Below are 26,012 nucleotides of genomic sequence, written 5' to 3'. Positions count from 1 at the left end.
GGGCACCCCCGGTGCGCCTGCACGGCAGAGTGGAGCCCGAGGCTGCGTGTGGCCGAGTGGTACAACTTCTGCATGTTGAAATCGAGGCTCGGGAGAGATGTGGTCTGGGCTGTGGGAGTGGATGGTCAGGGACGGCAGGGCTAGAGGCGAGAGGCCGGGGATGGAATGGGGGTTCTAAGGGCCTGAGCTGGGGTGGCACAGGGGAATGGGCAACAGGACAGTGTTTCTGGGCCGGAGGAAGGATAAGGGTGGCTGATCCGAGGGCTGCTGCAGGTCTGTGGTGGGTGCCTATCATTGTCATTAACGTCGAGGGCTCAGGTGGTAGATGTATATATGCTGCCCTGTTGGTGTTGGCTGCAGAGTCTACATCTTTCTGGGTTGCTTTTAAAGAGAGAACGAGGAGCTATTGTGCTTTGTTTGTTTTTTTAATGTTTATTTATTAGAGAGAGAGAGAGAGAGAGAGAATGAGCAGGGGAGGGTCAGAGAGAGAGGGAGACAGAGGATTCAAAGTGGAGTCTGCACTGACAGCAGAGAGCCCAATGCAGGGCTTGAACTCACCAACTGTGAGATTGTGACCTGAGCTGAAGTTGGATGCTTAACCGATTGAGCCACGCAGGTGCCCCCGGGTTGCCGCTTTTGTACCCAGATGTGGATGTCACGTGATTTTTTTTTAAATGTCCTGAGTGTGATTGGAAGGTGTGGAAGGTGTTTTGAACTGATGTGGCAGCTCTGGAAGCCAGCAGCCTTTTTTTTTTTGGTTTTGGTTTTTTTTTTTTTCGTCCCAGTTCTTGGATTATGTTCTTTGCTCAGGGGTAGCTGCATGCCAGGTTTCCCTTATTGTGCTGGTGTTGACCAGTTTCTGGAGAGTGGGTGCTCTGGATACTGGGGGAGCCAAGGCTGGATGGAGGACAGGTGATGCTGTCTAAAGCATAGAGAAAGTTGGCTCAAGGGCCTTGTGCCCACTTATCACTTCCCAGCATTCTCAAATGTGCTGTGGAACAGGTAGCCTTGGATTACCCCGTCTTTGAGGAGTTAATGAACTGCCTCTGACTGGGGGCTGTGGTTAATCTCCTGCGCCTTTGGGTTGTTTCGAGTGTTCTCACTGTTCCTCAGATGGGGAAAATGAGGCTCGACTCGGGGACACCTTCCTTGAATGTGTGCCCTTCCAGCTAACTCTGCTCCTACCTCGGGCTGTCAGTGGGTGTCAGCGCCTCACTGTTTGCCTTGCTGTCCCCGTGTCCATCTTAGACACGTAGGGAAGGTGTCTTAATAAGAAGGTGCCTCCCTCCAAGGATGCTGAGGAGCGGGAGTTGGGGTCAGGTGGACTGGCTCTAGCTAGTTCCTGTTAACAGCCTGGGAATCCAGGCTTCCTCTTGAGCCTCAGTTTCCCTGGGTTGAAGCGTCACCTGAGATAGTAGTGAGCAGCTGGGTCAGATGGTCCTGTCACTCCATTGTGTCCAGTCCATTCCTCCCCCCTGTGTATATGCATGTGTCAGTGTACCACAAATGACCTGAGAATGTGAGGCCTTTAAGAATTTAAAACATCCACTCGTTTGTCTCTATCGTTAAGGGTTTCTTTTTTAAATAAGGAAATGACTTTCCCCAGATTTTTTAGCAGTTTTCCTGCCACGGAGCCGACCCCACTGTGTTGAGGGAGCTGGGCCCCTCTGCGTGTCCCTCTTCTCCATCCCGCCTCGGGCAGCCTCAGCAGGTGGTGATGGCGGAGCGGGCAGTGGGCAGGGGCCGCACAGCAGAGGAGAGGCATGAGGTGCTGGCTGAGCTTCTGGGGAGACTTCCGACCAGGCCCAGGGGTGCCTGCTGAGCCCACCAGGCTGGCGGCCTCTGCCAACGGAGTATGAGGAGTCGGGCCCAGAGCTCTGGGCGTGGTGGCCCCATCTTTGCCTTCAGGTTGCGTGCCGGCTCATGGCTGTTGGGGAGTGACGTGAGGGCGGTCTCAAGGGGCCAGGCCCCCTCTCCCCAGGAGAATGCTGTTCCCCAGGGATGGGAGGTACGGGCCCTGTTTCCTCCATCATCCAGTCTGGGCAAGTGGAGCCCCAGTGTGTAAAGGCCGAATAACAAGGGGCTTCCCCTTACTTTTCCCTGTGCCCCTTGACCTCTTTCTGATGGGGGGACCGGCCCACCACAACCCTCACTTGGACAGGTGCATGTGGCTTTGATGTTCTTTTTATCAGACTGACTTGGGATCTGCTGGTGGGCCGAGGCAGGCCAGGTGCCATTCTGGGCTCGGGGGCTTCGTGGTGGGCAGGCTAGCCAGGCATGCCCCAAGGCCCTCACATCTCTATGGGGGAGGCCCACTGAGAGCATGGTGGTGGTGCCCATGGGCGATGACTACTGGGAGGGAGAAACACAGCGGGCTGTGGGCAGGAGGTGCCGTGGGAGTGGAGCAGTTGGAACCATACGGGAAGAGGCTGAGATTGCTGAAGTCTGCGTGAGATCCAAGAGGTTGGCCACAGGAGGGAGGCTGGGGTGACGGGGCAGCCGGAGGGTGTGGGGGTAAGGGATGCCCCGGCAGGAAGTTGGGGTTAATTTCATCATCTAGCCGACTAAGCAGTTGTGACCGCAGTGGCCTGTGTGGGTGCAGACGAGCCCCAGCCCCTGTCTAGGGTCAGTGTGGGGGGACTGACTCCACGCTGATTTCACGCCACTCCGTAGACAAGCGTTTTCTCTGGGGGATTCCATCCTGTGACAGGCCATGGTCAAGGGAGGCCTTGGGAGTGCTCCAACCAATCAGCGAGAGTCTTTATCTGGGACCTCTTGGAGCCTTTTAAAAAGAAATTGTGGTGAGGGGTACCTGGGTGGTTCAGTCAGTTGAGCATCTGATCTTGGCTCAGGTCATCATCTCGTGATTCGTGAGTTCAAGCCCCACATCGGGCTCACTGCTGTCAGTGCAGAGCCAGCTTGGGATCTTCTGTCCCCTTCTCTCTGCCCCTCCCCTGCTTGTGCTCTCTCAAAAATAAGTAAACGTTTTTTAAAAGTTGTGGTGAGATCTCAGCACGTAGCATAAAATTACCATCTTAACCATTTTTTCCCCTTTTTAACCATTTTTTGAGTGTACAGATTAGTGATATCAAGTGTGTGTGCAGCCATCATCACCATCCAGCTCCAGAACTTTTCCATCTTCCCCAATTGAAACTCTGTCCCCATTAAAAACTAATTCCCCTCCCTTAGCCCCTGGCACCCACCATTCTAGTTTCTGTCTCTATGGATTTGATAACTTTTGTGATCTCATGTAAGTGAGATCATATGGCATTTGTCCTTTTAGATTTTTTTTAAAGTTTGTTTGTTTATGTAAGTAAGTAATCTTTGCACCCAACATGGGGCTTGAACTCATGACCCCAAGATCAAGAGTTGCATGCTCTTGCAACTGAGCCACCTGGACGCCCTGGTATTTGTCCTTTTATGACTCATTTCTTTCATGGTGTTCAAGGTTCATTCATGTTGTAGCCTGTGCCAGTTTCCTTCCCTTTTAAGGCTGAATAATATTCCATCGTATGGATATACCACATTTTGTTTATCCAGTTGTCTGTTGATGGATACTGGGTTGTTTATACCTCTAGGCTGCTGTGAATAGTGCTGCTGTGAACATTGGTGTACAAACATCTGTTTGAGACTCTGCTCCCCCCCCCCTTTTTCCTCCCAGTTTTATTGAGATATAATTGACATCTGGCGCTGTATACGATTAAGGTGTACAGAATAGTAACATGACTGACCCATATCGTGAGATGATGACCACAGCAAATTGAGTTCACATTTCTCATCTCATATGGATACAAAAAAAAAAAAGAGTTGTTTCTTATGATAAGAAATCTTAAGATCTACTCTCCTAGCAACTTCTCTGTATATCATAACAGCACTGTTAGCTGTAGTCCCCATGTCATAGATTACATCTGTAGTGCTTATTTATTTTATAACTGGAAGTTTGCACCTTTTGATCCCCCCACTTCCTCCAGTTTTTCTCCCCCCACTCCCTGCCTCTGGTGACCCCAAGTCTGATCTCTTTTTGTGGGTTTGTCTTTTTTCTTTTCTTTTTTAGGATCCCACATATAAATGAGATCTTCCAGTATTTGTCTTTCTCTGATTTATTTCACTTGAGTTCCTGTTTTTAGTTCTTCTGAGTATATATCCAGAAGTTGAGTTGCTGGATCATATGGTAATTCTATGTTTAACTTTTTGAAAAACCGCCAAGCTGTTTTCCACAGCGACTGCACTATTTCACATCCCCGCTAGCAGTGTATAAGAGTTCCAATTTCTTCAGCCAACAATCCTCACCAACACTTGGTATTTTCTGGATTGTGTGTGTGTGTGTGTGTGTGTTTGTTTGTTTTGATAGCAGCTATACTGATGGGTCTCCAACGAGAGTTTGGGTCTATGGGGCTTCTGACACCTGCCGGACCACTGATGGGCTCAGGAGTCCCCTTATCGCAGGTGACAGAGAACCTGACCCCAGGGAATTGGGTCATGTTGGCTCTCACACTTGAGGTGGGCTTGGGCTAGCTTCGGGTCCTGCCTGAGGATCTTGATCAGGGTCACCTGGGTATAGATGGCAACAAGGCCAAGGAAACTGTCACCACCTCCCAGCCCTCCCAGTGGCACGACTTCTGTGTTCGTGTCCCCAAACCAAACAGAGGCCCTGAGGGACATTGGCAAGGTTGGGCTCCACCCTGTGGCACCTGAGGCTGCTGGGCCCTTCCCTGGCCATGAGCTCAGATGGGGCAGAATCTCTCCTTTGGTGAATTTAGTTCTTTCAGTTCCACATTGAATCAAAAAGTGACTTGTGGAAAATGGGCTTTCTTCCAGGTAGGAAATGGCCTGGAGGCCCCTCGGGTTGGGTGTTCCCTGCCCTCTGGGGGGTGGTGGACAGGTAGGGGACTATGCTGCTGCCTTTGCTCCTGCCTTTGGCTTGGCCTCAGGGCTGGGGCCTGTGCCAGTAGTGCTTAAGGAGGAGCGCTGTTTTCTCTGACCCTGTGGGCAGATGCAGTCCACTTGCCTCAGGGCTTCCAACTGTGGAGGCGGGACTCCCTGCCCCTGTCCTGCTGGCGCCTCCCCTTCTGCTTATGGGATGTGCACATGGGCCTAGGGCCCCACACTTGCTTTCAGGCCCCACAGTTAAGCATAGGCTGATCAGAGGTGGGGCGAGGGGCCGGGCTGAGACAGCCACCCTTCATGCTGCTCTTCCTTGTGGGGGGTGGTACCGCTGGGACCCAGAGAGCTTAGACTAGCCTCGCCTCCTGCCATTGGCCTGAGGATAAGTGGGTTGGAAGGTTCCTCCCCCCCCACTTTTTTTCCTGGACAGTGACTTTTTGGAGGAAAATCAGCTTCCTGATATGGACCTTGTGGTTCTCCCCGCGTCTGGAGGGGATGATTTAAGGGACCTAGAGCAACACTTACAGCAAGGAGAATGCCCACTGAATGAAGTCAGGACAGCTCAGTGTGCAGTAGCTGGGGGTGGGGCATTAGCTTAGCATGGCCTTCCCCTTGACAGTGGGCACCTCCTGCCTATAACCTCCCCGCTACATTGTTCTCCAGGTCCTGAAAGGGATCGCATGCCTTGTCCCCATCCTGGCTGCTCTGTTTTCTGTACCATTAGTGGTAGAGCTTTCCCTATACCATTAGTGACAGTGGGCCTCTTGTCCTCAAGGAAGCTGAGGTCTGCTGTGCCCAGTGTTGCTGTTGTAGCTGCTAGCTTCCAAAACCAAGGCCTCTGGCATATTTGCTGCCATATGAGGTGAACAGAATTGGATAAGGATGCCAACGAAGTAGACTGTTACGGCATTTTTTTAAAAGTTTATTTGAGAGAGAGAAAGAGAGAGGGCACATGTGTGCAAGTGGGGAGGGGCAAAGAGAGAGGGACAGAGAGAAAATTCCAAGCAGGCGCCACGCCGTCAGCACAGAGCCCGACACAGGGCTCGCTCTCACGAACTGTGAGATCATGACTTGAGTGAGCCGCAATCAAGAGTTGGACGCTTAACCAACTGAGCCTCCTAGGGGCCCCTATGGCATGTTCTTCTTTCAGTACTATCCTTAGAGTCTGAAAGAAGTTAGTAAGCCATGACCCAAGGGGCAAATGCAACCTGCCAGCTGTGTTTCTAAAGTTTTTTTTGGAACAGAGCATCATTTAAGGCTGCTTTTGCCGTATGATAGCAGTTGAGTCTTTGTGATGGAGATTGTCTAGTTCTCAAAACCTAAGAGATTGATTCTCTGGCCCTTTGCAGACAAAGCTTGAGAGCTGCTGGTCTGAAGTGTTGGCATTGGCGTGTGACGTGAGGACTACGTGTGCTCGTAGAATGTGCTGACCGGGCTCGCACCTTGGACCCCTGTGCTGTGGCATGCTGCCCCTGTGGGCTGTGGCTTCCTGTCACGTCTCAGGGCTAGACTGAGATCTTGGAGTGTCCTTTTGGTCTGGCCCCTTCATTTCACTGAAGGGACACCTGGACGATGGTGACTGACCTGAGGATACACGGTCAGCATAGATTAAATTGAACCTCAAACCTGAGGGTGTCTGCCCTAGGACTGTCTGCACCCTCCCTCCCACCCCAGTTTCATGCAGACTTGGAATGCTTCCCATTCCACGTGCAAATCCCTGGGTTGCCCAGGAGCTTTTCTCGGGCACAGCTCCAGACTGGCACAGCCTCTGGTGGGCCTGTCCTTTTTACTTGTGACCTGCTGGTGAACTCTGGAAACACAATTCATGCGCAGCCTGGGCAGGAAGGGCCAAGCACGGGTGTTCCTGGCAGAGGTGGGAGGGCGGGCATCTGCCTCCCGTTGGAGTCCGGCTGTGGCTGCAGCATCCCTCTCCCCTCCCTCTGTCTCCTCAGCCTTAGGTCCCTGGGGATACAGTGGGACTAGTGTCATCTTCCAGGGGAGGATTGTACTCAGGGGTTGGTTGTTCATTGGGGTGTCTTTCGAACGTGTGCTTCGTGACATGAGGAACAACTAGATGACAGGAGACAGTGAGCAGCAGGCATGTCCTGTCTTCTAGGAGTGAGCTTTCCACAGGCGGGGGGGGGGGGGGGGGGTGCTCAGTGAATCTTCCAGAGCTTTCTCAGCTCAGAATGAGTATCATCTATAGATGGATTCTGAATTAGGTGCCAGCAGCCCTAACGACCTGGAGAAGGGGGGTGCCCAGGTGGCTCAGTCGGTTGAGCATCCGACTCCGGCTCAGGTCAGGATCTCATGGTTTGTGAGTTCGAGCCCCATGCCAGGCTCTGTGCTGACAGCTCGGAGTCTGGAGCCTGCTTCGGATTCTGTGTCTCCCTCTCTCTCTGCCCCTCCCCCACTCATGCTCTGTCTCTCTCTCTCTCAAAAATAAACATTAAAAAAAACCAAAACGACTTGGAGAAGGGCAGTCAGGCCTCTCTGCCAAGGGCCTGAGGTATCTGGGTTCTTGGCTTCTGTCAGTAGAAATGGCATGATCTTGCTCTTATCTTTCAGTGTCGTCTCTCCTTTTTCAGAATCGGTGGGACTGTTGAACTGCTGCAGGGCTGGGCAGAGGTGCTGTGCGGTGGGGAGACCCGAGGGCAGGATCGTGTGGGGAACATCCCAGTGTGGAGAGACTGCAGGGAGATATGTGAGGCAGAGGCAGGTCACAGCTAGAAGAGTGTGTTCCTTCCTCCCCTGGTCACACTATTTTTGGTGTTGGACGCTCACAGATGTCTGCTTGTTCCAGCGAGATGTGCTCAGCTCTCAGTGCATCTGGCAAGTGGGATGAGGACAGCCAGCACTGGTCGCCTGTGTTCAGCGTGTCTCCAGCTTGCTCTGGCGTCGGGACGAGGCCTGGCTGGCTCCCTTACCTGTGCACAGGGTCCTGCTGGTGGGGAGCCTTGTGCACAGAGCCACATGACCCAGTGATCTGTGCCAGTTCCTCCTGACAGGAAGTGGAGCTGTGTTAAGGATTCTTAGACGGGTTTTGGCCTAGAGTGTAGGATTGATGCTATGTGGCCCCCGGTCCTTCCTGCCTTTGGCTCTGCTGGCTAGTATCTCTGTGGGGAAGGTCCTGTCTCTGAGCAGATGAGGTTAAGACCCTCTCCTTCCCCCCACCGCCCCTGCTCCCCCACCACCATGAACCTGGGCTGTGAGAATGTGGCCAGCGAATGGGTTTCACTGGTGCCCAAGTATGCAGGGCAAGGCTCCCAGGCTGTCAGCAGAAGTTGGGCTGATGCTGGACCGCTTTCTCCTCAGGGATGGAGGGCAACTCACCGGGGTCTGTGCCCCACCTGGAACAGTGGCTCTAATCGCGCTTTGTTCTGGGATCTTCACGTGGCTCCTGTGACCTGCCTCTCCTCTTTCTTGTCTTGGTCTCTTGTGTAAATTCATTGAGTCCAGATGCTTTCGGGTGACAGGAATTGATTGCCAAGTGTGGGATCTGCTAGGCACAGCTCAGCTTCGGTGAGTGGCTGGTCTGAATAGATGTGGTACCACCTCTGTGTTCTCTTCTTGGGGTTCTTGGTGCTATTCCTGGGGCTCAGCTATTTAAGAGCAAGCACACCACGTGTTGCAGGTGTGGGCGTCCCTCTGCTGTTGTGAAGCTCAGGGCGGACGAGCTTGGGGGTGTTGCAGGGAGGTCACTGGAGGATGCGGGATGCAAGGCCCAGGCCTGGGGCGGTGGAACAGGATACCTCATATTGGCCCGATTGGGGCTGAATCAGGCTGCAGACCCAGGATGTTGCCCCTGCCTGGCGTTCATGTGCGTGCCCCGTGGGCCTGGATACAGGTTCTGGCTATCTGAGCTGCTGTCCCTTGAACAGCCGATGGCCAGGGTGGGGGACAGCTTGTATTGCTTCCAAACCTTCACTGATATTGATATGGTTGGGTGGCTGCCAAGTTCAGAGCAGGACACGGGGCTGGGAGGAGCAGGGGAGAAGGGGCTGGCTGTCCATGCCATAGCCCCAGCCATCCAGGAGAATAATTAAGGCCTGAGGTGTCTTGGAAAGTCAGGAGTTTGCCACTCCATTGGAACTCTGGGTGGAGGGTCTCCTGGGTTACAGGCATCATAGACTCCTGGCCAACCGACTCCTTGGCTGCTCAAGGCTACAGGGTCTGTGTGAGTCCCCAGGACCTATTGACAAGTTGGTGGCAGGACTCAGTGGTGACTGTGGAAGGCTTCCCACAGTGGATGGTTTCTGGAGTCAGTAGCGTTTCTCAGAAGAACCCCGCAGGGTGTGTTAGAGAGGGGAGTGGGGACACAGCTCACACGCACTCAAGGCTGGGCCTTAGCCAGGATGCAGCCTGGAAAGCTTTGTTTGTTTAAAGTTGGGGCTAGTGTTTCTCGTTACTTTTTAACCTATCGATTCATCCTGTGGGTGGTGCTGAGCTCACCTTAAGCTTGACAGGTGGCGTCAGGAGGCCCAGAATCCGAGCTCTGCAAGTTGGCCAGTTCTGGGGAGATGAGCATTGCTGTTCTGAAAGCCAGGTTCCAGGCTTGAGGGTTCTGGAGCCTCTAGCTGCTTCCCCTTTCCCTGCCCCAGCCACAGATGAGCACAGCAGAAATCAGATGTGCATAGCAGTTTTACATCGGAGTCCAGGAGGAATCCTGAAGTCTATGGAAAATTTAGGGGAAATTTAGAAAAGTGAGCCTCATGTCATCATTTCCACTCAGGATGTATGCTGAGATTTTGGTAACCCAAAGAGTCAGAAGATTGTGTTTAAAAAAACAGAACACGAGTGGCAACAGTCAGCCCATACAGGCAGGTTGTTTAACAGAGCAGCCAGCCTCCTGTCCTGTGCCCACTTATGGGGCCAGCCTTCCTCAGCCCCTGTGCCAGCCTGCCCTGTCTGCACAGCGGATGAGCACCCATCATGCAGGGCCTGAAATAAAGCAGTCTGTGCATACCTTCCACGAGCTGTGGCCACCTGGCAAGTGCTCCCCAGACTCTCCAGGCCAGGTGAAGCCTGGGCAGTGGGGAGTGAGTGAGTGGGATGTCTACATGTGGGGTCCCAGTCAGACCTAGGCATCTGATGGCCCAGAATGTGTTAACTTTGGCGAGACTGCAGCCAGGTCCCAGGTATAACAGCAAGGTAAGCAAATAGTCCTCCAGTGCTTGACCCTGTGCTGGGCATTGATGGTTCCAAGTGAAGAGGGATAGTCCCATGGGCTTTAATCCTACCTATCAGCCAGGAGAGGTCCCTGGAGAAGGGATATTTGGCAGGACCTGAAGGAAAAGTGGCATTCCTGGGCCCCAGGCGGGTGGTGGGGAAGAGCCTATACCCTGGGGAGTCATGGGAGGATGTGCTGAGGGAGCGGCCTGGACCTCTTCCTTGAGCATCACGGTCAGGGTGACGGGTCAGAGAGGATGGGGAGGGTGGCCAGGGCATGCTGCACCACAGGGCACCACACACTTCTGGGCTTCAGGGCACAGTGCCCTGTGCCCACACCTGGAATGCTTTACCTCCATGTCTTCCCGACCCTACACCCTGCCCCTTCCTTTGTCATCTCGGGTCAGAGGGTCCCCGCTCCGTGTGCCCTCCAGCATTCAGCATGTCCCTAGAGGTCTGCCTGCTTCTGTCCCAGCCGTAGCTGGGCTGCTGTAGCACACAGGAGCATAGTGAACCGTTATCAGATGAACGTGTGGTGGGACCATGTCAAGAGGGACGCGGGTCCTGTGCGGTCTCCCGGTCTAACTCTAGCCTTGCGCAGTCTGCTCTGTTGCTCCAAGGGCGGGTGTCTTGCACCGGGTCTGGATACTGGCAGCTCGGCTCCCGTGGTAGATCCCTAGCCTGGTGGCTGTAACTCCTTGGGGGGGGGGGGGGGCTCTCCATGCTTATATATCTGATTTACTCGCTGTTCTCTGGCTCTGCCAGACTCCTTTTCCATAAAGCAAGCCCTTCCATGTCCTTCTTGCTTGCGTTGCCCCGGATCTTAGCCCAGGATGGTGGTGTTCCCTCACAGAGCGCACCATAAAGGCACCTCTGAAGCTGCCTGGAGCATCAGCATGGGCCCACAGCTGGACAGTCTGGTTGGACACAGTCTGGAATGGCTGGCTCATAGCACCTTCCCTGTGGTAGGCCTAGGCCTGTCGTGCTACCTTTTCCCTTCTTTATCAAATAAAACCAGGTATAAAGTGGCACTTTATTAAGTAGGTGATAGGAGTAGGGGCCAGGGAGTCCTACAGTGTGGCCTGACTCTGCCCAGGAGCTGGTGGCCAGTGGCAAGTTCTTGGCCTCGTGTGGTCACGGGGCAGTCAGTGCCTTCCCCTGCAGGGTGCTCCCCGCCCCTGCAGCCTGCTTGTGATGGGGGTGCCGTGGACAGCAGCCTCAGGGCCATTTGCTTGGGGCCCTGGCCTATCTGTTACCAGTGACCAGACTCGTGCCTGGGCATTGGCAAACCTTGCCAGGCTGCCGAGTGCTTTCCCCAGGCAGGGGCTTTTGGATTCTGCATTTGTGGGCCTAAAACTTCTTCCCTAAGTTGGTTCAGAAGCAGAAAGATGAAGGTCATCCGTTTTCCTCACAGAACACTGACCGTGCTGCATGCCCCATGTCCTGGCACTCTGATTTAACAAGTGGCAAATGTCATCACTAAGGTTTGTCTTCCTTCAAAGATGGGGTTTTTGGGAGCTCCTATGTTTAGGGTACCGGAAGGTCCTCGGTGGGGACAATTTAACCTTTCAACTCTAAACATTTGCTCCTAATTTGGCTGGTCACAGATTTTCTGTGGTGGCGGGGGTGGTGGTCCTTGCTTGCAGGATTGACTAAAGCCAGCTCGGTCTGGCTTCTGGCTGCCTGTCTATGGCACTGTCATTGCAGCACACCTCGAGGTGGGTGCCTGCTGCTTGCTGGTCATTCTGCCTGGGTCAAAGGCTGTAGTCAGAGCACCTCTCCCTCCTCAGGGGCCTGTGCCCCTCGCCCCACTCACCTGCGATCCCTCCATCTCCTCCTGCCCGTGGCCCATATAGAAAGTGCTCTGTCAGCATAGATAGCTCTGTGGTCATGGCTCCCGGAAGCCTCTCTCTACCCACAGCCACGGGGCCTGTGCTCTGTTCTTGTGGCCCGTCACCCCCGGGTGGCTGTGCCTGTTCCCAGGGTCCCCTGCTGTCCCAGAGCCCTCATTCAGCTCCGGCTGGACTGAGAGTATGCACTCTTAGTGGAGAATATTGAGCCACAGTGATAGGGGCCACTCCTGGGGCCTTCTTATCCCACAGAGCTCTGGGACATTTGGTGACCTAACACAGGGCTCCTTCTGCCGATTATGAACCCCTTGTCTCGGCCAGCTGGGCAGCAGTGCGACTCGGTGCCACTGGGGGATGCTTACAGTGGCAGTGAGTGATTGCTGATCATGTGTCTCCCATGCCCAAACCACCCACACAGGGCACCTGGAACTCTGTTGTCCAGACCCCGGTGTGCTCTCCTCCTTGACTGCCGAGGGCCTTCCTTTGGAAGTCTTCTCTCCAGTATCAGGGCCCTCACTGCCTCCCCACTCTCTTACCCATCGAGAGGTACATTCCCAGAGCCCAGGACTCTCCCCAGGACAGAGTGTGTGTGGGAGGGCCGCACGCACCAGGCCTTTGCTGTGAGCCCGTGGATTCGATTGGACCTTCCTTTTCTGGATCAGTGGCTTCCGACTTTATTTTGCTTTTACATGCTGTGACCGCTCTTGGGCACCAGCCAGACCTGCAGGATTGTGCTCGTCATGCACATCCTGTTGAGGCTCGTGGGTCCCACCCCGTGACTCCTGTCCATCCTCGTCTGAACAAGTGGCCCCTGGCGTGAGCCACTGGCCCAGCCTGACCATACAAACCCAGGGGAGGGCCCAGCTCTGAGCTGCTGCCCCGCGGGTTGTGCTTATTCCATCCCCCACCCCGGCCCCACCATGCCTTTCCCACTTCCTCTTACACACCAGATTATCTGATTCTTCCTAATTTTGTGGTGGTGCTGGGCAAAAATGATTATCTCACTCTCATTTTTGTCTTCCTGATGGTGTCTCATGTTTTAGCTACTTGCAACTATCTTTTCGGTCTATGCTGTGTTCATTGCCGTTTCCCATTGGCTGGTCTTTTAACTGGGATTTCTCCAGTGTGGCTTGATCCTGGTTTTCTCTCTGGGTGCCAGCTGAGTGCTGTCTGCCAGTCCAGAGGGTGAGGATGGCGTCGTCACATGTTTGTTCCTTCTCCCAGGTGGGACCCACCGTGCTCCTCGTGGAACAAGATCATCTCTCCTGCTGTGACTTTTGGCCTCCGTTGGTGGCTGGAAGTTGTCCTGGCGGGTCCCCATAAGTGATGCTTACTCCAAGGTTCTGCTCTGGTGAATTAAATGTGTGAAGTTGGCACCCAGCCAGCCATTTGTCATTTTCTTGAGCATGACCATGGACCCAGCTGGCTGGTGCCTTTGAAGCACTCAGACTGTGTTCTCAGGCTATCTTCCAGGGTCTTGTGTTTACTTCAGCTTGTCTCAGTGACACATTAGTGAAAAAGCTAAAGCAACATCTGTGAATTGGAAAATACTAACAAATTCTGGATGGCCCCGATGATTCCCAAAGTCCGTTCATACACATGTCACATTCAGACTCACAGCAGGTGACTCTTGGAAGCAGGGATAGCCAGTGAGGGCCACTGTGTGCGGGGCCACATGAAGTGCTTCCTGTCCCTGGGGCAGAGCAAAGGGCTCGTCAAGAGGTAAGGGCACCTGTGCCATGCTGACCTCTGCAGGGACAAGGGTACACTGTCAGCACTGACACACAACTGCTTCCTTGAAGGAAGCCCATGGTTCCTCCTCTGTCCCTCTGTCCCTTCCTCCTGCAAGGGCACTTCCCATTTCTGCCTTTGTCAGGGGAGGTAGTCAAAGGAGGAAGGTGCCAACAGGTCCTGCTTGGAGAACACCAGATTCGGTGTGCAGGATTTCAAAGTCATGACTGGAGGGTTGGTGGGGCAGCTGTTAAAGGAATACACGACAGACATCCACACGGTGAGTTCTCAGCATCATCTCAGGGGTTCACTCAAATGTTTAACATGCACCAGAGTCATTGTGGTATACCTACCACATACATGACAGATGTGGGAACGTGAGCATGGCCAGTAGTCCTGTTTTACTTAAATGACCACTTATTAATTGCTTGTTGTTACTTTGCTGAATATTGTTTGAAGTTGTTGATGCAGTTTTGGGAAAGGTTCTGTGTTTTTTTAAATTTGTTTTTATTTATTTAAAAAAATTTTAATGTTTATTTTTTTATTTAAAAAAAAATTTTTTTTTAACATTTATTTATTTTTTTTTGAGACAGAGAGAGACAGAGCATGAATGGGGGAGGGTCAGAGAGAGGGAGACACAGAATCTGAAACAGGCTCCAGGCTCTGAGCTGTCAGCACAGAGCCCGACGCAGGGCTCGAACTCACGGACCATGAGATCATGACCTGAGCCGAAGTCGGCCGCTTAACCGACTGAGCCACCCAGGCGCCCCTTAATGTTTATTTTTGAGAGACAGGGGCAGAGCACGAGGTGGGGGACAGAGAGAGAGGGAGACACAGAATCTAAAGCAGGCTCCAGGCTCTGAGTTGTTAGTACAGAGCCCAATGTGGGGCTCAAACTCACCAACAGTGAGATCATGACCTGAGCCGAAGTTGGATGCTTAACCAACTGAGCCACCCAGGCGCCCCATGGTTTGTTTTATTTATTTATTTATCTATTTATCTATCTATCTATTTATTTATTTATTTAAAAGGGGGTGGTTTTAAAAAAAAATTATTTATTTTTTTAACGTTTATTTATTTTGGAGACAGAGAGAGACAGAGCATGAATGGGGGAGGATCAGAGAGAGGGAGACACAGAATCTGAAACAGGCTCCGGGCTCTGAGCAGTCAGCACAGAGCCCGACGTGGGGCTCGAACTCACGGACCGCGAGATCATGACCTGAGCCGAAGTCGGACGCTTAACCGACTGAGCCACCCAGGTGCCCCTATTTATTTACTTTTAACGTTTATATTTTTGAGTCAGCAAGTGGAGACGGGGCAGAGAGGGAGACACAGAATCCGAAGCAGGCTCCAGGCTCTAAGCTGTCGGCACAGAACCCGACATGGGGCTCCAACCCACCCACAAGCAGTGAGATCGTGACCTGAGCCAAAGTCAGACACTTAACCCACTGAGCCCCCAGGTGCCACTGTTTTTGTTTGTTTTTGTTTTTGTTTTGTTATTTTTGAGAGGAGCAGAGAGAGAGGAGACACAGAATCTGCAGCAGAGGCTCCAAGCTGTCAGCGTAGAGCCTGATGGTGGGACTTGAACCCACGAGACACGAGATCATGACCGGAGCTGCGGTCAGGTGCTCAACTGACTGAGCCACCCAGACGCCCCGGGTTCTGTGGTTCTGATGGCTGTCTGTGTTTGGGGGGAAGGGGCCCTCCCTCTGTCAGGGTCGGTCCCATTGGCCGTCCGGTGTCCTTTTGCTCAGCCCTCGTCCCCTCTGACCTGGCAGGAGAACCGATGCAGTGAGGTCACGTGGCCGTTGTTGTGTCTGCATTGCCTCTCAAGGCTGAGGGTGTAAACTTGCCAGGTTCTGACTGCAGCCCATGAAAGTCAAGAATGGGGTCATTCTCATTTCACAGATGAGAAAACTGATTAGCGCAGGCATGATGTCCATCACCACCTGAGGTTACCTGGCCGGTGAAGGGTGGTCTCCCTGACCCTAGTGGCCTTGCCCCCTTACTTTTGTCAGGGTGGTTTTTTGTTTCTTGGCCTTTTTTTTTTTTTTTTTTTTCCCTTCCCCAAAGAATGTTGCAATGCTTTAAACTTGGAAGTGGGAGCTGGAGGCCATGTGTGTGGCAGAGCTGGTTTGTGCTGTTTGATACCTTGTCTCAGCAGCCTCGTGAGTCAGATCACCAGCCCTGTGAGACCAAGCCAGAGAGGTTAAGTACCTTACTCAGGTCACACAGCTTTTAAATGGCAGATCCTGAAGCAGAAGTGAATCTTCTGATCTCAGCTTCTGGGCACTGAGACAGTTTCGCTTTCAATTCCCAGTAGCTGCCGGTGGCCTAGTGATCATTCCTGCTCATGAGCCCTTGGTTCCCTGTCCCTGCTAGGACTGGTTGATTGATGTGGACGCGGGGCAGGTGCGCTGCTCAGATCTAGATCTCCTGTAAGGAAAGGATATGACGCCTTCAGGCACTGCCTCAGCTTTCAAGGGAGGTCGGGCCCTCTCCCTCCAGCCCTGGGTTGGGTTTGAGCGGCCAGGGGTGGTGTGGAAGAGGGAGCTCAGGACCCGGGGGGGCGGGGGGGGGGGTGGCTAGTGCCTTTTACTTTGTCAGTTCCCGCCTCATCCGTGAGTTCCATCTTGAGTTCTTTGTCACCCAGGCCCCTGGCTGTGTGACATTTGCTCACCAGTACGGTGGGCAGCATGGTGCTGGCCTCAGGCCCTGAGGGGGCTGTTAAAGGGCCTCCGGAGTTAACCAGACCTCTTGTCCGGGTCAGTTGCGGGTCCCTAGCCTAGAAGTCCGGAAAGGGTTTGGGCCACGCAGTCTCACCGCTGATACACGCGTCTTGACCAGCAAGACGGTTCCGTTTTCCTTTCCTAAGTAGACCTTCTGGCCCTTCTCCAGTGGAGGCGGTGGCTCTGGAGTCCTGCCAGGTTCTGCTTTCGTGATGGTGCACATCATGAGCTGCTCCCAAAATTTAATTTCAGGCCTGAAATGAAACGATTACAGTGACCTTATTTTGACGAGTAGGAAGGCTTGATCTTTCCTTCTAGCTGTTTCTTGTCACGGATGTGACGTTTGCTCCCTCGGAACACTTGATATTACACCGCAGTGAGAGGCCACTCTGCTCCTCCAGCCACTGGGGCTTGCCTTGCTGTTCCTCCTACCCAAACTACCTTTCTAGTAAGTTGTTTCTTGCGTCTGACTTGCTCTTGTTTCTTTTTGAGTCCAGGAAATGCTCTGGCGTGGCTTGTAGCCAGGTCTGGGCTGGGCTGGCCTGACCCTGTGAACAACTGCATGGTCACAGTGGCACTTTCCCAGGGCACCCCTTGGGGTGTGTGCTGCTGGTTCCTGAGCTCGGTGGTTGCTCAACCTCCGTTGTGCACGGAGATCGCAAAATGCTCTGGGAGGCTCCCGCCTCATTCGGCATTTTGGCCAGCATCGTCTCGGAGTCCACGCGTGAGCCCCTCCTGCAGGCTGAGAAGGTTTCTGGATAAGGCAGGGACCCACTGTGCCCCCAGGGGCTTACACGTAGCTCCCCTCGCCTCAGACACACCACATGTCACACGCTCACGACGATGAGCTGTCTTGGCTCGTTGATGTCACATGTTTGGCTTGGGTGGTACCTGTAAGTGTCTGCGTGGGAACCCGGTGGGTCTGAGTTGAGTCCCTCTTCCCTTGTTCTGGGGCACCTCTGTGGCTGTCCTGCCTGCCCTCCCCATCGGGTCACCCAGGTAGGTTAGAGATGGAAAAATAGAAGAGCCACGTTGATGTCATTCCATCCTCCTGAGTGGGGCATCTTGCTCCCATTTAATGATCTCTGTTTTCCACCCAAGATGAAGGCCCCATGCTGTGTGTTTAGGGGTGCCCAGCCCTCTCTGGCCAGCAGTCTCTGTCTTGGGAGGGACAAAGTGTCATTATGCTGCCTGGAGCCCAGGGCAGGCTCTGTGGAGCCGTGGTACAGAGAGGGTCTTCTCTGGAAGGTGCATGGCAGAGCTTCCCAGCACGGCCTGGTAGGCAGCTCTGGTGACAGTGGCCCCTTCTGGTCATTCCGGTCTCTCAGCCACCTCTCCCTGTCTCCTGCCTTTTCCCTTTTTAATTTCTCGGAGAAATCCCTGGGCTTGTAGAAATGCTTTGCCTTGATTGGTGTAAGCCCTCACTTTCCTTCTCGGTTATCCTAGTGGTCTGGTCTTGATGCAGTATATGAAGGCAGCCGTGCTTGCCTCTGCTTGTCCCTGTTGGTGTTAGAAACCACACTGGATCAGGGGCAGCAGCGCGGTGAGGTCACCGCATGGCCCGGCCTGCTCTGGGAGGTGCTCAGAGCCACACTTTTCATTTTGGGGGCCAGAAGGGGGTCTTAGCAAGAGGAATCATGAGGTTGGGGGTGGGGCACATACTTGTCCCAGCCTTTCCTGGGGTCCTCTCAGCCTAGCCAGTTGGTCTTCACGGTCCTGTTTTCCAGAAGGGGAGACCAAGGCTCAAGGAAGCTTGCTCATTTGTCCAAGGCCACGAGGATAGGAGAGCAGGGGACTGGGTGTGTGGCCTGACCGCTCCACTCAGAGCCCTGCTCTCTGCTCCAAGCTGCCTTCCCCAGCTTTGGCTTCTGCCTGTTGTCACCTCCCTCCTTTGGTCATTGAAGGGTCTAGGGACACCTTGGGCAGAGAGGGCACGGAGGCACCTGTGTGCTTTAGGCCCAAATGGCCATGCAAAGTAGCACCTCATTTGGTCAAAATGCTCGGGGTTGGCAATCAGAAGCTGTCATGCTCCTTGCTGAATGATTGCTGAGTTTATAAGTAGGTCACTGAGTTTACAAGATACCTGGGCTCCCTCTGGTCAGGACTTGGTGGGACCCAGGGGTGAAGAGAATGATGTGCTTTCACACTGCAGAGTACCTGAGTTTGGGCAGGGCCTCTCACGGCCTGGTGTGCTAATGGAGGTTGAGCTGAGGGCAGTGCGTAGGTGCTCCCTGCCAGGGGCTGCAGGCAGGACAGGAGGGACAGCCACTCCAGGGAGCAGAGTTTGTGCCAACCTAGAAACCTGTGGGAGGTGGCCACATGCTGGGGAAAGGTGCCAGGAGTAAGAAGGGGAGGTTCAAGAAAGGCCAGGTAGGGGGTAGGCAGGGGCTCCCAACAGGGCCTGGGGTTGGGGGGGAGGCATTACGTCTAGGTGTCCTTTCACTCGTGTGACGTCTTGTGCCCAGGTGCACCTGTGTTCATGATATAATTAATGGCATTTTTAGTAACTTGAACCAAATGCTCTTGAACTTGTCCATGTGTTCCCTGCTGCATGGAGCCCCCAGCCCCCAGCCCTGTGGCACCAGGAAACACTGGGGGTGTCATTCCCCCATTAGCACTGGTGTAGAGGTTGGGGCACTGATGTTCCTTGCCTGAGCTGGCACTTTACATGGCTTATCTGGTGAGTGCTCACTGACTGACTTTCTGTGGTGAGGAGTATGGTTTAGAAACAGCAGATTAGTGAAGCTGATATATATATACATATATATATATATACATACATATATATATATACATATATATACGTATATATATATGTATGTATATATATATAAAATTTTTTTTTTCTAAACTCCAGTTGACTTCATAAGTACCTTCCCAGTGAAGCCATCCATGGCTGAACCTCAGTTGGGGCAGGTCCTGTTAAGTCAGCGAATCACGGACAGGGGCCTTAGTCTTTTCTGGACATGGATCCCTTTCAGACAACTAAAATACGTAGAATTATCAAGGCAGCGTTCTACGTGGAGAGTGAGTAAAGCGTTCAAAAGAAATGTGTGACCTAGTAACAAATTTATTGTTAACGTGTTAATGATGAGCTACAGCAGATTTGGTTGCTGTTACATATCTTGAATTTAGACATCAGAGTTGATACTGTGCGTGTTGCTGCCCAGTTGACCCTTGACCAGTGTGGGGGTTGGGGCGCAGACACAGCTGACAACCCGTGTATAACTTTTGACTCCCCCAAAACTTAAATAATGCTTTACCGATAACATAGTCAATTAACATATAGCTTGTATGCTGTACATATTATGGACTGTATTCTCACAATAAAGCAAGCTAGAGAGCTAGAGAAAAAAGTATTAGGAAGAAAATCATGAGGAGAAAATATATTTAAAGTACTGTATCAAAAAAACCTGTGTATAAGGGGACTCCTATAGTTTAAGTCAATGTTGTTCAAGATCAGCCGCAGAGTTTGGTGCTTGTGCTTGCAACTGAAAGAAACGCCAAGGTCCAGGTGGTGGAAATAGATGTGTTTTTGTCTTCCCACTCAAATTCAAGAACACCCGTGTCCTGTCGACTTCCTCTGTTGCAGTGCTCTCTCTTACGAGCTCTCCCGGTGGGGGCCTCTGTATGAGGAAGCTTCCAGGTCTCAGTCTTGGAACCGGGGCTCCTCACAGAGATAGGTGATGCCTCTGCTGTGCCTGGAGCAAGCCAAGTGGAGCCCAGAGCTTCTCGCGGTGCCAGGACTTTAGAGAGGACTCCGAGGAGGGCAGAGATGGGTCAGGAGCCAACACCAAGGGCTCCAGGGCCAGCCTGGGACAATCTGAGCATCAAGATGATTAATGACTGCGATGCGTTTGAGACCACTGCAGATGGCAGTCCGTGAATCTGTATTAGGGGAGAAACAGAATCACTAGAGAGTGAGACGGACAGAGACTTTTTTTTTTTTTTTTTTTTTTTTTTTTTTTTTTTACCATTTACTTATTTTTGAGAGACAGAGACAGAGTGCGAGTGGGAAGGGGCAGAGAGAGATTGAGACACAGAATCTGAAGCAGGCTCCAGGCTCTGAGCTGTCAGCACGGAGCCCGACGTGGGGCTCAAACTCATGGACCGCGAGATCATGACTTGAGCCGAAGTGGGATGCTTAACCGACTGAGCCACCCAGATGCCCCAAGAGAGACTTATTTTTAAGGAACCAGCTCACGAGATCATGGGGCCTGGTAGGTCTAAAATTTGCAGGGCAGACCTGGGAGGCTGGAGACCCAGGGAAGCTAATGATGTATCTTGAGTCCAAAGGCAGAATTCCTTCTTTCTCCGAGGGGCCTCGGTTTTTTGGGCTCTTAAGGCCTTCAACTGATTAGATGAGGCCCACCCACACCATAGAGGGTAATTTATTCAAAGTCTACTGATTTAAATGTTTTTCTCATCTAAAAAAAGCCTTTGCTGCAATATCTAGACTGGTATTTGACCAAACAACTGGCCTTGTCAAGTTGACACATAAGTTTAACCATTACACTGCTGATGGTAAGCATGTAAATAAATGAATAAGGAGAAGAGAGGGCTCCTGCTTACCATGGGCTGCTGAGGCCAATGAGACAGGAACTTGGTTTTATGGCCACAACTGTGAAGCTGTATGTGGCAGGGTTGGACCTGGACTGTCTGTGGGGAGAAGGTGTCTGCTGTGAGCTGCACGGGGAGAAGGTAGACTGAGCAGGGCTGCCCTGCCTGGGTGATCAGTGTTCACAGCCATGAGGGCAGACAGACTTCATATGCTGAAGGTGGGGTGCCTTGGAGAGCCACTGTCACCTCGAGACCTGGGGATGGAGCACACAATGAGTTTTATTCTGGGTTGCATCAGGCGGACTTGAAGTGTGGCACACTCTAGAAAAGAAAAGGGGTGGTGTCCTGTATTACCCCAAAATGCCAGTGCCTAAACGTCAAAGAACTGCTGAGAAACTTCCAGATTAGAGCTGGCTTTCGAGGGGCGCCTGGGTGGCTCAGTCGGTTAAGCGTCTGACTCTTGGTTTCGGCTCAGGTCATGATCTCACAGTTCGTGGGTGTGAGCCCCCCCATCGGGCTCTGTGCTGGCAGTGCAGAGCCTGCTTGGGATGCTCTCTCTCTCTCCCTCTCTCTCTGCCCCTCCCCCACTTGGACGGTCTCTGTCACTCTCAAAATAAATAAATAAACTTAAAAAAATTAAAAAAAAAAAAAAGCTGACTTTCGAGATGGGGTGGCTCAGCGTGGTATGCCAGTCTCCTTGCCAGAGGGAGAGTAAGTGAGGGCACCACTGAGCCAGGTGGCAATGCGGAAGGTGGACCGTGGTGGGAGATGTCCTGTTAATAATGAGCATGACGAGGCTGGCAGCTGCCATGTGGTTATGGAAGAGAATACCTCTACTTTTAAGAAGCGTGCCAAGTGTTTAGGGGTGAAACATGGTGATGTGTGAAGCTTGCTCTCAGGTGATTCAAGAAAGCCAGTGTGTGTACCTAAATTGGTATGTGATGGTGTGCCGGGCGGGGTGGGCAGGGAGAAAACCCACGTACTTGTGTGGGCAGGTTGGGAAGCAACAGCAGGTCAGTGCGGGGTTTAAATGTACTTGGGTGTTCTTTGCACTGTTGCAGCTTTTCTGTGAGTTTGGGATTATTTCCAGATCGTGTCTAGGAGAGAGAGCTGAGCGGTGGCGCTTATTCCCTGCTTTTGGAAGCGGCATGTCTCTCCTGCCCCGCAGCCTAGCTGGGGCTGCCCCGAGCCTCTGTCAGCCTGGTGCCAGGCTGTTGGCCCTGGAGATCAGCCATGATGGGACGTACTCTCCCCCTAGGACTCACCTCCTGGCCGGGAGAGACCACTCTAGCACGTTGGTCAGAGAGATGCCCTCAGCTGGTGGCAGGGGTCAGAGTGAGTGTGCCTGGCGGGAAGTCCGAGGAGCTCTCCATTGAGGAGTCAGTGGGGTGGATCCCAGGAGCAATGCCCTAGACAGTGGCATGGGGTTCACAGCATCATAAGTGCTGGGTTTGAGAACCATAAAGGGGGCAGTGTGGTCCTTTGGGGCCGCAGGGCCAGAATTCATGGATGCTTGTGTAAGATCGGAGGTCCCCTCCTGAGCTGGAGGAGCTGGCTGGGAAGAGGCACAGGCCTGGGTGTCAGCAGGTGAGAAGGTCCACTTAGGAGGGAGCATGGCAGGGGTGAGCATTCATCGATGCAGCAGGGAGGTGGCCAGCCTGGAGTCCACCCGGGCTTGCCCTGCTCTCCCCAGACCTCGCCATGGCAGTGAGATTGTCTGATTTTACATACTTTAAGAAATACTCTTGGGGCACCTAAGTGGCTCAGTCGGTTAAGTGTCTGACTTCACCTCAGGTCATGATTTCATGGTTCATGGGTTTGAGCCCCGCATCGGGCTCTGTGCTGACAGCTCAGAGCCTGGAGCCTGCTTCAGATTCTGTGTCTCCCTCTTTCTCTCTGTCCCTCCCCTGCTCATGCTCTGTTTCTCTCTGTCTCTCAAAAGTGAATAAACATAAAAAAAAAATTTTTTTTAAATACTTTTGGGGTGCTTGGGGTGGCTCAGTCGGTTAAGCGTCCGACTTCGGCTTGGGTCATGATCTCACGGTCCGTGGGTTCAAGCCCCACGTTGGGCTCTGTGCTGACAGCTCAGAGCCTGGAGCCTGCTTTGGATTCTGTGTCTCCCTCTCTTTCTGCACCCCCCCCCCAAAAAAAACCCCAAATAAATAAACATTTAAAAATTTTTTAAAAATGAGAGAGAACCAAGAAAGGTTCTTGTGAGTTTAAAAAAAATAAAAAAGGAAAGAAAGAAAGGAAGAAAGAAAGAAGAAACGGAAAAGAAAGAAAAGCAAAACAAGCTTCAGCTTCTTCTAAGCTCCTAGGATTGTGGCACACCTACACTGCTCTTACCTGGGTCTGCAGTTCACTCAGCAGAACTTGAGCTGCCTCCTGGTTTCTGGGACGCATCAGCTCTTGGCAAATACATGACGCTCATCTTGTCACTTTGAGCTGAGATCAGTCGCTTTTGTTTTTAGGCAGGTGACAAAACGTTCTGTAAAAAGGCCTATGACAGTTTCAGACTTTGGGCCGAACACGAATGTGTCTTCAGAGCAAGACTCTTCCCCAGCAGGCGGGTTAAGGAAAGCAGACTTGCAGAAATGGGGAGCACTCCGCATAGCTCCAGCTGAGGATGCTGGTCAGCCGGTATGGGAGGGAAGCAGGCACGTCCAGAGTAGCATGACCCTGCTGATGTGGAAGAAAGGCGACCAGGAGAAAAGACACATCCCACATAGTAGAGGGCCTGCTCCCTCCTTATTTGAGGGAGTCCTGGGTTCGAGTGCTGCGTGCTTTGCTGCTTACTGAGCAGGTGACCTCGAGCGAGTTGCTTGGCTTCCCTGAGCCTCAGTTTCCTCATCTGCCTGAAGTTGGCCCTGGAAAGGCGTGACCGTGTACACAGGAGGTCCCCGCGGTCAGGCTTCGGAGGGTAGGTGGGCACTAGACACCTGGCAGAGCACATGCTGCCCTCTGCCTTCACCCCACGAGAGATGGACGGGCACCGCTGCCCCGTCTGCTTTGCAGGATGAGCCCGGTTTGGCACCATGTTTCATGGGCAGTGGGCTCTAAGGGATGGTCATCTCTCTAGGGAGTACTCAGTTGGTGGATCTTGGGGGATGCTTATGCATGACTTAACCCGGCAACAGGGCTGATCCTTTTGTGTCATGGGAGCCAGGTGGCAGCTGACGTGCAGAGAGAAGCAGGGTGGGACAGACTTCACTCACTGCTCATCTGCCAGGTGCCCTCAGGTGGAGGGTAGCTGAGGATGCCTGCTCCTTCAGCCAGACTGTCAGTGCTTAGAGAGGGCCATACTTAGCATCAGGTGGGAGTAGCAGGCAGAGGGCCTTTCTTGGACTAGGTCTGAAGCCAGTGGCTGAGAGTATAGCCGGATGGGTAGATGGGCTCTGTCCCCCTGGGCTCCACAGCTCCTGGGCATCCAGAGTCTGAAAGTGCAGATTATTCCAGGAAGGTCCATTCTGTTTATCTAGGTGATAGAGGATCTTGTTGTCCCAAAGACTAACAATTGGGCCCGTTGGAAGCCAAGCCAGGATCTGAAGGGACTGATCTGTTCTTGGCTCTAATAGTGATGAAACCTGAGTGCCTGGCAACCACAGGGGACCTCATTGAGGAGACTTGGTGACGCTCTGTGGGTGCAGGACACAGGGTGTCGTTTGGTCCTGGAGCCTCCCTGCGGGACCTAGCCTAGCACGACCTTGGCCAGGTCAGATTCTGCTTCTCCAGAGTTAGAAATACATGGATTTCATGCAGCATGCTTTGCGTCAGACCTAGTGAGGGTGAGAGCTTTCCTGAGATGTGCAGCTAGTAACTAAGGGCCTGTATCTGAGCTAGTTGGCTGCTGTGAGCCTGACTCCGGAACCCCAAGCCTGGTTCCCTGCATGGTGCCTGCACACTCCTCCAGAAGAAGGAAGACATGGGCTCAAGGCAGCCGGGTCGGCCTTCTGCAGCTTCACTGCCCAGTGTAACCACCTCACACGCGTTGATCACATCCACTCTGCTCTCCTCCTGTCTGCACCTTAGAGAGTAGCCCTGGCCGAGCCCTGGGCCCGGTGCCCTCCCTCTGATGTCAGCAAGAGCGTGTTGCCAATGACTGAGGGACTCAGAACTGCCGTGTGGGTGGGCCCTGAGCCCCAGACAATTTTGACACCTCTTTGAGATGTTGGAATGTTCTGGCTCAAAATATTAGAGCTTCTAGAATGAGAGAGGGTGACTGAGCTCTCTGGAGAGGTTGGCTCGTCCACACGTTTCCCCTAAAGCCTTCAGGCTGTCTCTTGAGCTCTTGGAAGGGGTTTCCCAGGTGAAGTTCTCCCTGTGGTCCCAGGTCAAGTGTCTGAACCAGCCTTATGGCAGAGGCAGCCTCCTTGGCCCAGTTGCATACAGGCTGGCTCTGCTCAGAGGCAGCCCCTGTTCCCAGCGCCCCAGGTGGCAGATGGCAGGGTCGGCCTTCTCTGTTCCTGAGCAGTTAGGATTTACTCTGGTATCCTGATAAAGGGGGCAGAGGGTGCTGAGCACGGCCTGGAGCTGACACTGAGGCTGGTTGGAGGCCGGCGTCACCCGGAGGCTTACTGGGGATGGAGGGGGTGGAGGGGCTGTGGATTCAGAACGCGTGCCCAGGTGACGAGGCTGGATCCACACTGAGCGCTGAGGCTGGGTAAGGTCCCTGACCTGGTAGCTCCCAGCTGCAGGTCATGTGTGTGTGACAGGGATGTAGGAGGGTGATCTTTCAGTGGGCACTGGCCAGAGGCTGTGGGGTACCATTGCACCCCAAAGGGAAGAGAGGTCTGAGTTTGCAGCCAGGGCTTTAATCTGTCTGTGATTTGGGCCTGCGTCTCCAGAGGCAAGTTGGTGGCACTTCGCGGGGGGCAGTGATGAGACTGGAGACAAGCAAGCCGAGCCCACCGTGAGATGTGGAGCACTGGGCAGCCCGAATCCCAGGCTGTGCCCCAGAGGACCCCGTGACCTAGGTCAGGCTCTCAGCTTCCTCCACTGTCACTTGATCCTCTCTCAGCTGTGTGGGGAGTGGAGCTGTCATGCTCCCCACTCCTGCCCACCGGCTCTGGGCGGAGTGAAGTTCGACACG

At 53.1% G+C, this 26,012-nt stretch overlaps 1 protein-coding gene across 2 annotated transcripts in view; it reads left to right on the top strand.

The window, feature by feature from the left end:
- The window catches only part of ELL (elongation factor for RNA polymerase II), a 75,104-nt gene that overhangs the window by 6,671 nt on the left and 42,421 nt on the right, over window positions 1-26,012 (top strand). The window contains exon 1 of one of the 2 annotated variants that reach the window (XM_042978597.1): window positions 10,771-13,914. The exons of the other annotated variant lie outside the window; for it this stretch is intronic. Within the exon in view, the coding sequence (XP_042834531.1) occupies window positions 13,858-13,914 (57 nt within the window). The 5' untranslated portion in view covers window positions 10,771-13,857. Of the gene's footprint in view, window positions 1-10,770; window positions 13,915-26,012 lie in introns of those variants that run through there. 2 annotated transcript variants of the gene reach the window in all.

Source organism: Panthera tigris, chromosome A2 (assembly GCF_018350195.1).
Source record: "Panthera tigris isolate Pti1 chromosome A2, P.tigris_Pti1_mat1.1, whole genome shotgun sequence".
NCBI classification, from domain to species: domain Eukaryota; kingdom Metazoa; phylum Chordata; class Mammalia; order Carnivora; family Felidae; genus Panthera; species Panthera tigris.
Note: the sequence above shows the minus strand (reverse complement) of the source record. Positions and strands in the feature narration are given on the sequence as shown.